This window comes from Nansenia antarctica (genome assembly GCF_963989245.1).
Source record: "Nansenia antarctica genome assembly, chromosome: 6".
Lineage (NCBI taxonomy): Eukaryota > Metazoa > Chordata > Actinopteri > Argentiniformes > Microstomatidae > Nansenia > Nansenia antarctica.
This window is the reverse complement of record NC_137676.1, coordinates 64,593,548-64,603,547: the sequence shown is the minus strand read 5'-3', so window position 1 is coordinate 64,603,547 and position 10,000 is coordinate 64,593,548. Positions and strand designations below refer to the sequence as shown.

Below are 10,000 nucleotides of genomic sequence, written 5' to 3'. Positions count from 1 at the left end.
CACTACAAACACACACTACACATGCACAGTCTCCTCTCAAGCACACTCCCCCCACCTCCCCCCCCCCACCTCCCACACACCCCAACACACACCATTACACCCACCCAACACAGTAGCAGCAGCACAGATCAATAGTCAAGCCCCTCCCCCCCTGACAGCAGCTCTGTGATATGAAAGAGATCACATCGATCTGCTCCGGCCCAGCGTCATCCTCAAAAGGCCATCATTCCATTACCATTGATCCAGAGGTGTGTGTGTGTGTGTGTGTGTGTGTGTGTGTGTGTGTGTGTGTGTGTGTGTTCGTGTGCGCGCGCGCCCGCCCGCCTGTGTACACTTGTAAGCCTGTGTGTGCGTGTGTCACCGTATAGGGAGGGAGGAGGGGGCACAGTCATTGGAAGACTAATAAAAATTGAACTGGCAAACAGTGATATCTATAAATGACCATTTAAATAATAGCCCGGGCTCCGTAGGGGTATTGGTTTTTTCGCAAGATCAATGGAAAATTAATGCGACTTAAATAATAAATCCATTTATTTATTTATTTATTTTACTACAGCGGGCGCCACGCACCCGGTGTTATTAGCTACAGATTGGTAAAGAGGAGGGCCCGGCTATTGATGTTCCCAGGGACCCTTTCATCGCAAAACATTTGTTTTCCCTGACAGAGTGCGCCGCAGGGCGTCCACGGCTATTAAACGCGCTCCGTTTCGAGGCGGATTGATCTTCAACAACGGCATCTAATATTCATTTAAAATTGCGCAAAGGTTAGCCGCGTCGTTTGAATACGCCTGGTGTTTTGTTTTTTTACCCGCCCCCAGTGCGATATCTGCCGCTCGCCGAAAAATGGGGAGGGGGGGGGGGGGAAGGGTGTTCGCTCTGCTGTGAAATGGGAAAGCCACTTTTGTTTCATTTGTTCTGTTCTTTCTCTCTGATGTACTGTTTAGCTTATGTGTATGTCTACATCTCTTTCTACATTCCTCTCTCTCGGTCTGTCTCTCTCTCTCTCTCCGTCTCTCGCTCTCTTTCTCTCTCTCTCACTCTCTTTCTCTCTCTCCCTCTCTTTCTCTCCCTTTCTCTCTCTCTCTCTCTCTCCCTCTCTTTCTTTCTTTCTCTTTCTCACTTTCTCTTCTTTGTTGCGTTTGTGTTGTCATGACATTATTTTTTTCCGTCTTCTCCTCACAGCCGATTGGTGCTCTGAACCCCAAGAGGGCGGCGTTCTTCAACGACCGCTATGAATCCTGGGAGGACGATCAGGTGCCCAAGTTCCACTACGGAACCCACTACTCCACCTCCTCCTTCACCCAGATGTGGCTGCTACGCATCGTACGTACCCTAAACACTACAGCCTAAACACTACACACTACTACACTACACACTACTACACTACACATTACTACACTACAACCTATTACTACTACCGAACACACTACACATTACTACACTACAGCCTAAACACTACTACCCTACACACTACACACTACACACTACTACACTACAGCCTAAACACTACTACCCTACACACTACACATTACTACACTACAACCTATTACTACTACCCTACACACTACACACTACTACACTACAGCCTAAACACTACTACCCTACACACTACACACTACTACACTACAACCTATTACTACTACCGAACACACTACACACTACTACACTACAGCCTAAACCTTACTACACTACACCCTAAACACTACAGCCTAAACACTACTATCGTACACACTAAACACTACACCCTAAACACTACACACTCCTCACTACTACCATGCACACTACACAATTACCCTACACACTGCGCACTACTACATACTACACTCTACACCACTACACACTACTACCATACACACTGCTACCCTACACACTACTACCCTCCATACTACACACTACTACCCTAGTGAAACACTACACACTACCGACTACTACCATACACTCTAGTTCACACACTTACGGTTACTGTGTATCCTAAGTCACCACATCCATCCAGTGTAGCCAACAACTTGTTTGTATTTAATATTGTGTGTACCGGTTATTGTGTATGAGATACAACACACGTATAAGGCAATATAATGTTTTAATAAAAGATTGATTTATTCACCATCCAGTCAGACACATTTGCATATCTCAGTCCCCATTGAGCGTTAATCCTCGTTCCTTACGGTTCCGCCGCTCCGCTTTCAATCATGTTCCACCCCGTCGCCTTAAGACGGGCTCACTGTACTGTGTTCTGTCTGGTTAAGACTGGCTCACTGTAGAGTGTTCTGTCTGGTTAAGACATGCTCACTGTAGAGTGTTCTGTCTGGTTAAGACATGCTCACTGTACTGTGTTCTGCCTTGTTATGACTGGCTCACTGTAGAGTGTTCTGTCTGGTTAAGACATGCTCACTGTAGAGTGTTCTGTCTGGTTAAGACATGCTCACTGTAGAGTGTTCTGCCTTGTTAAGACCTGCTCACTGTAGAGTGTTCTGTCTGGTTAAGACCGGCTCACTGTAGAGTGTTCTGTCTTGTTAAGACCTGCTCACTGTAGAGTGTTCTGCCTTGTTAAGACCTGCTCACTGTAGAGTGTTCTGCCTTGTTAAGACCTGCTCACTGTAGAGTGTTCTGTCTGGTTAAGACCTGCTCACTGTAGAGTGTTCTGTCTGGTTAAGACCTGCTCACTGTAGAGTGTTCTGCCTTGTTAAGACCTGCTCACTGTAGAGTGTTCTGTCTGGTTAAGACCTGCTCACTGTAGAGTGTTCTGCCTTGTTAAGACCTGCTCACTGTAGAGTGTTCTGTCTGGTTAAGACCTGCTCACTGTAGAGTGTTCTGCCTTGTTAAGACCTGCTCACTGTAGAGTGTTCTGTCTGGTTAAGACCTGCTCACTGTAGAGTGTTCTGCCTTGTTAAGACCTGCTCACTGTAGAGTGTTCTGCCTTGTTAAGACCTGCTCACTGTAGAGTGTTCTGTCTGGTTAAGACCTGCTCACTGTAGAGTGTTCTGCCTTGTTAAGACGGGCTCACTGAAGAGTGATCTGCCTTGTTAAGACAGGCTCACTGTAGAGTGTTCTGCCTTGTTAAGACCTGCTCACTGTAGAGTGTTCTGTCTGGTTAAGACCGGCTCACTGTAGAGTGTTCTGTCTTGTTAAGACCGGCTCACTGTAGAGTGTTCTGTCTGGTTAAGACCGGTTCTGCAGTCACCATAGCACACATGCCACACACAGTACAGTAAGATGGTCTTAACAAGACAGAACACACTGCCTTGTTAAGACAGGCTCACTGTACAGTGCGATCTGCAGTGACTAAAGCACACATGCCACCAACCTCACCGTGACATATTTACTACCCATCCATCATTCCACTTGTAGCGCGCCACATTGTGGCTAATTGCAGTTTATAATTGGGCCTGGGTTTGATTGGTGTCAGTTTGAAATATTGGCCTTCTCCACATCCTAACGTATGCACCGCACGCTGTCCCAGACCTTTGTTATGGACAATGAAACAAAGAGAAGGAGCGTGCTGAACCAACATTAATAATGTGGCTGATCTTCTTCTTTTCTTTTCTTTTTTGCCCACTGTTTTGTTGCGACAAAGAAACTAAAACAACTAGTATTTTCAGTTGCTGATGGAATGTACTTGCATTTCATGCTGTGCTATTAATCAGTTTGTGTATATATATATATATATATATATATATATATATATAGACCAATATTAGATACCATCAGTCTTGGTGCAGCACACACTGGGGAGGTTGTAACCCTCTCCAGGCAGACCATTGTGTTGTCCTGTAATTGTTCCAGTAGCTCTCCCCCCCAACAGCTCCCACCGGAGCGGCCCATTGATCCTGTCCCATCATTAGACGGCTTATTCTAAATCCACTTTAGACCAGCGGCTCCACATCGGGGAGGAACTGGAGGAAGAGACAAAGATGTGCTCGTCTCGTCCCCGGACCCGTGGTCTTAATTGCTGTGTGGTTCCATATGCTGTAGTTGCATGAGGCGTCATCACACACATACACACAGACGCACGCGCGCACACAGATGCATGAACAAACACATGCACACACGGATGCATACACACACATGCACACACAAAAACACACACACACACTCAGGCTAATTGTGTCCGTCTCGCTTGGGTGCTATTGTCTTAGAGAGACAGTCTATTGATCGGCCCCAACCAGATTAAGCCTGATTAGAAATGCACCATTAACAGTGAAGCAAGGCCATAATGGCCAGTTCCTTAGTTAACTTCAGAGCTCGGGGAAGAGGGAGCCTGTCAAGAATCACGTGGAGGTAAAACAGACAGGTCTGCATGGCCTTCTGTGACCTCATAGAAAAAGACGGAAGGTCACTCAAATACATAGTTGGATTTTACGGTTGTATTGCTTCACAAGAAGTGTATGCTGAACGTTTCCCAATGGCAGTTTGTGGACAGGAAACTGTAATTTTGATGAAGGGTTTATGGGTTGATGAAGGGTTTATGGTTTTAGAGTTGCAACATTGAAGATGGATCAAGAGCGCAACTCTTGATCCAGGCACTGGTCATCTCCCGCCTGGATTACTGCAATGCACTCCTGGCTGGGCTCCCCGCTTCAGCCATTAGACCTCTGCAGCTCATCCAGAATGCTGCTGCCCGGCTGGTATTCAACCTCCCCTAATACTCGCATGTCACCCCTCTCCTTCGCACCCTGCACTGGCTCCCGATAGCAGCTCACATCAGATTCAAGACCCTGGTGCTTGCATACCAGGCAGCTAAAGGGACAGCCCCTGCCTACCTGAAGGAAATGGTAACCCCCCAAACCCCTGCCCGCTCACTCCGCTCCTCCACCTCGGCTGGCCGACTGGCCCCACCTCCTCTACACAGCAGTCGGGCTGCCCGATCACGTCTCTTCACAACACTGGCTCCCCGCTGGTGGAATGAGCTCCCCACGGCTGTCAGAACGGCAGAGTCACTACCCATCTTCCGTCGTAGACTGAAGACCCATCTCTTCAGGTTACATCTTAACTGCTCCTCCTGAGACATCTTCTGACCCTCACCACTACGTCTCCCAAAGACACCCGCTTTCCCCTCTACTGTGTCCCTAAGAACTTCTATTGCCCCCCTTGTACTGTTTCTCAGTTTCTCCAGTAATAAAAAAAAAAAAAAACGTTTTAGTAGAAGGCGATAATAGGGAGAAGGTTTTTCCTTCTATCAATGGCCCCGGGCCCGAGCTAGAGTACTCTTCCTGCAACGAATGGTGGACTGCTGATTCACATGCTTAGCATTCAAATGTATTGATTGTAAGTCGCTTTGGAATAAGGCGTCTGCTAAATGCCAAAAATGTAAAATGTAAATGTAAAGATGATTTGATGCGTTATTGTGTGCTGAGTGTCTTTTCTTAATATTCAGATTCTGACTTCCTGCAGGATGTTCTCTTCTACGGACAACTGTCTTTTCTTCTCTTTCATCTCTTCTCCTCCTCTCGATGTTTCCAGGAGCCCTTCACCACGTTCTTCCTCAACTTCCAAGGAGGGAAGTTCGACCACGCCGACCGCACCTTCTCCTCCGTGTCCCGAGCCTGGAGGAACTGCCAGAGAGACACATCTGACGTCAAGGTGCACACACACACACACACACACACACACACACACACACACGCTCGCACACATGCACACATGCTCGCACACACACGCTCACACACACACACACACACACACACACACACACACACAAACACACACACACACACACGCTCACACACACACACGCTCATACACACACACACACACACACACACACACAGACGCTCACACACAGACGCTCACACACACACGCTCACACACACACACACACACACACACACACACACACACACACACACACACACACACACACACCCTGGAGCCTCTCCCACCTACCTGTCAATACATCCATCAAATATACTCCTCAGTGTGTTCGGCAGTATGGAGACAATTACAGGATTGGACAGGAAGTCAGTGAGTTGACTTCCCCTTGATTTGTTGTGTGTGTGTGTGCACGTGTGTGCGTGTGCTCGTGTGCGTGTGTGCGTGTGAAACCGGAGCCTTCCAGGAAGCAGGGAGACACACTCAGAGCGTCGGTCAGGGAGAAGACACCACGTGTCGGTTCCTCTCCGACCTCCAGACAGACAGAGAGAGGAAGGGAAAGTCAAACCATGTTTTGGTCACAACCAATCCATGTCATAGTTACCGTGAAAGCTTCAGGGCTCCTGATCAAAGCTCCAAACTAATCCTGAAATCCTGATTTCTACCCCCCCCCCCCCCCCCCCCTTCCCCCATCCTCCCTTTCCCTTCCTCCTTCTCATCTTCACTCAGCCGTAACCCTGACTTGAACCTTTGCCCACCGGGCCCCTCTCTCGGCTAGGCTGCGTGTGTGTGTGTGTGTGTGTGTGTGTACGTGTACGTACAGAGGCCCAGGCTGACCCTTGACTACAGGTCCCAGGTCCTGAGAAGGCCTCTGTGGCCCCAACACCGCCTTTAACAAGTGACCCTCCCTCTTAAAACATTTACGACAACAGGCAGCGGACGGCCATTTTGTGTCAAACTTGTGTCAGGTTTGTTGGCCTGCTTTTCTGGCGTGGGCCGGTGTGTGTGTGTGCGTGTGTGTGTGTGTACGCGCGTGTCTGTGTGTGTGTGTGTGCGTGTGTGTGCCGAGCGTGTGGATGGACTTGATTGCTCTTTCGCCCCGCAACGACGCGACATGTGGCTCGCATTACCACGGCAACACTTGATTGCGAAAGCCCCGGCGAGAGAGAAGGTAGCCGTAGTCGGGTCTGCGTCTAGACCTGCTAGACCTGTCACTCTGTATAAAAACACACGCTCTCTCTCCACTCCACCATCAAAACACACACACACACACACACACACACACACACACAGGCCAGTCTCAAACCCCTGTACCCCGGAGTTAGGCCCCCACCGAGTGGCATCGCTTCCATGTTAGGTTGGAATGTTAACACACACACACACACACACACACACACACACACATTTTGAATGAAATTCCAGCGACTTTCCACACACGGATGATCACATTCACCACGTCGTCGTCGTCGGAGAGGAATTAGAAATGAGACGTATCAATTCAGCGGGCTAAGTACACCATTTAGCTGGACGCTCCAGCTCCATTGTAAGAAAAAAATAAACTCTATTCCCCTTCCAAAAGGGAGGGGAAAAGCCTAAGCCAACTTTTGTGTGTGTGTGTGTGTGTGTGTGTGTGTGTGTGTGTGTGTCGGTGATTATAGGTTAAACCCCCCCCCCCATTCAGATCCAGTCTGTCTCTCTAGCCCAGGAGACGCTATCCTGACCCCCCGGACACAATCCTCTGACCCCCTGCCTCAGCCCAAAGGCATGGGGGCGGGAGGTGGGGTGGGGGCACAGTGTAGCGTGGGGGTGGGGGGGCCCTGGGGTGGGGCCCCCTCCAGTGACCCGTGGCAGGACAGGATTGGGGATCACAGGGGACGGCCTCTGACCAGGCCAGAGCGCAGGGCCACTGCACATAATGGGCGGTGTAGCGGGCCAGCCCCCCGTATTTACCCCGCCTTGTTAAGAGAGAGAGGTGTGTGTGTGTGTGTGTGTGTGTGTGTGTGTGTGTGTGTGTGTGTGTGTGTGTGTGTGTGTGTGTGTCTGTGCGTGCGTGTGTGTGTGAGCAAGTATATATATATATATATATATATATATGTGTGTGTGTTCATGTGTGTGTGTGTGTGTGTGTGTGTGTGAGCTAGTGTGTGTGTGTGTGTGTGTCTGTGAGCTAGTTTGTGTGTGTGTGTGTGTGTGTGTGAGAGCTAGTATATATATATATATATATGTGTGTGTGTGTGTGTGTGTGTGTGTGTGTGAGCTAGTGTATACATATATATATATGTGTGTATGTGTGTGAGCTATGTGTGTGTGTCTGTGTGTTTGTGTGAGCTAGTATATATGTGTGTGCGTGTGTGTGTGTGTGTGCGTGTGTGTGTGTGTGTGTGTGTGTGTGTAAGCTAGTATATATGTGTGTGTGTGTGTGTGTGTGTGTGTGAGAGCTAGTACATGTGTGTGTGAGCTAGTATATATATGTGTGGTTGTGTGTGTGTGTGAGCTACTATATACTGTATGTGTGTGTGAGCTAGTATATATATATGTGTGTGTGTGTGTGTGTGTGTGTGTGTGTGTGAGCTAGTATATATGTGTGTGTGTGTGTGTGTGTGTGTGTGTGTGTGTGTGTGTGTGAGCTAGTATATATGTGTGTGTGTGTGTGTCCCACGCGCACATGAACCCCAGCAGAGGGGGGGCCGTCGTGCCACGACCCCAGCCTGGTCACATTTACAGCAGGCCTCTCCCAGTGAACCCTGGGAAGTCGGAGCCCTCGTAAAAACACTGACCCTCTGGCTGGGGTCGGCGCTGCGGAGTGGAGAGGTCTTAGATGTGAGGAAGTGGTTTGTGTTTTTTAGCCCAGTGTGTGTGTTTGTTTGTTTTGATTGGCCACTCTCTCTCTCTCTGGTGACGGGAGGGAGGGAGGGAGGGAGGGAGGGTGAGCGAGCTTCTGATGATGTGTCCTAATCTGCCGTTGACGTCATAACCATAACGACGTCGTCGGCAGATTAGGACACATCATCAGAAGGATGCTGACTCTGGTCTGGCCTGCTGTCAGCCTGTCTCTCTCCCTCTCCCTGTCCATCTCCCTTGAGTTATTTAACTCATTCAGTGCCGAGGGTGAATAAAGTCGCCCAAACTCGACATTCTAGAGTGCCAAGGGTGACTTTATTCACTGAAAATGCATGCGATGATGATGCTTAAGTTTGTAGCCAATCAAAGTATTGTTGCTAGGTAAACACCACATAAAACACTTGGCTCTCTGGGTGGTGAGTGTTCCGGGAACTCTTTGGCAGTTGGTGAGCTAAAGGGCAGGTGTTCTACGGTCCAATATCACTTTTTAAGTGCTCAATAAAAGCGAGTAGTCAGAGTGAACAGCATTATCACATCACCCGGTTATGAAGGGTTATTGCAGTAGGAACACTAACTGCAGTCCAGCTAGTTTTTTTTATAGTGAAATAGAATTAAGAGTTACACTCCCAGGGCAGTTGAGTGTTTGTGTCGTTGTGGGTCTGTGTTTACGTGTACCTGATATATGAACATATCGTTTTACATTACGGAGCCTCATAAATCGTCCCCATTGTCTGGTTTTATATTGTACTGGAATACGGTCATACTTTATGCCTGGCACATGTTTTTGTTGACGGGAAGGTACGATACATCACGGGGCATCAACGTAAACCATTAAGAACACAATTTACATTTAGCGCGTTGCCATTGTTTCCCTTCTCGATGCTGTAGGCGGCCAAGTCGGAGGATACCTCGGCCTGTGCTTACACTGTGCGTGAGTCGCTCCAGGGAGCGATGCCCACACACATTAATGACGGTCATGTGGTATTTATGTTTTGCGGGACGGGCCGCAGATTTATTAGGGTATCTTTTGGCTCGCCCCCCTCCATCTGGGTGTTTACGTTCGTACGCATTGCGGGGGAGTTATGTCTCGTTGGCAACGAGAGATGATGATACACAATGAAACACAAAGTGTTTCTCCTCACGGACAGACGAGGTCTTCTAAAAAAAAAACTAATGCTCCTAATGAAACACTGTCATATTTGGTGAGGCGTTTAGCTGGCGACTCTTTTCTACGCTCGTGCATTTTGAGACACGTGGAGAAAAAAAACAAAGACGTGTCATCTTTCCTTTTCCCCCACCTCTTGGGTACAGACGAAAAAAGGGGGGAGGAGGGTGAGGCGAGAAGGAGAGTGGGGGGTGAGGTGAAGCGTTAGCGAAGCTCCGACTGTACTGTGAGGGTTTGAAGTCTTTTATGGGGGTGATGCGTGTTGACGCGCGGTAGCAGCACACCGAGGAGGACTTTGAGATGTAATTTCCATGAGTAATGGCACTGCTCTGCCTGCGCCTCTGTCTCTGTCTGGCTGAGGGACGCCACTGGCAGCCCAGACTAAAGGGCCTGCCTCGTACACAC

General features: G+C 48.7%; 1 protein-coding gene across 1 annotated transcript in view; it reads left to right on the top strand.

The window, feature by feature from the left end:
• The window catches only part of lrba (LPS-responsive vesicle trafficking, beach and anchor containing), a gene marked incomplete at its 5' end in the record, with an annotated part of 245,915 nt that overhangs the window by 186,505 nt on the left and 49,410 nt on the right, over positions 1-10,000 (top strand). The window contains 2 exons of the mRNA XM_080534756.1: positions 1,183-1,323; positions 5,461-5,580. Coding sequence (XP_080390882.1) covers positions 1,183-1,323; positions 5,461-5,580 — 261 coding nt within the window. The remainder of the gene's footprint in view (positions 1-1,182; positions 1,324-5,460; positions 5,581-10,000) is intronic.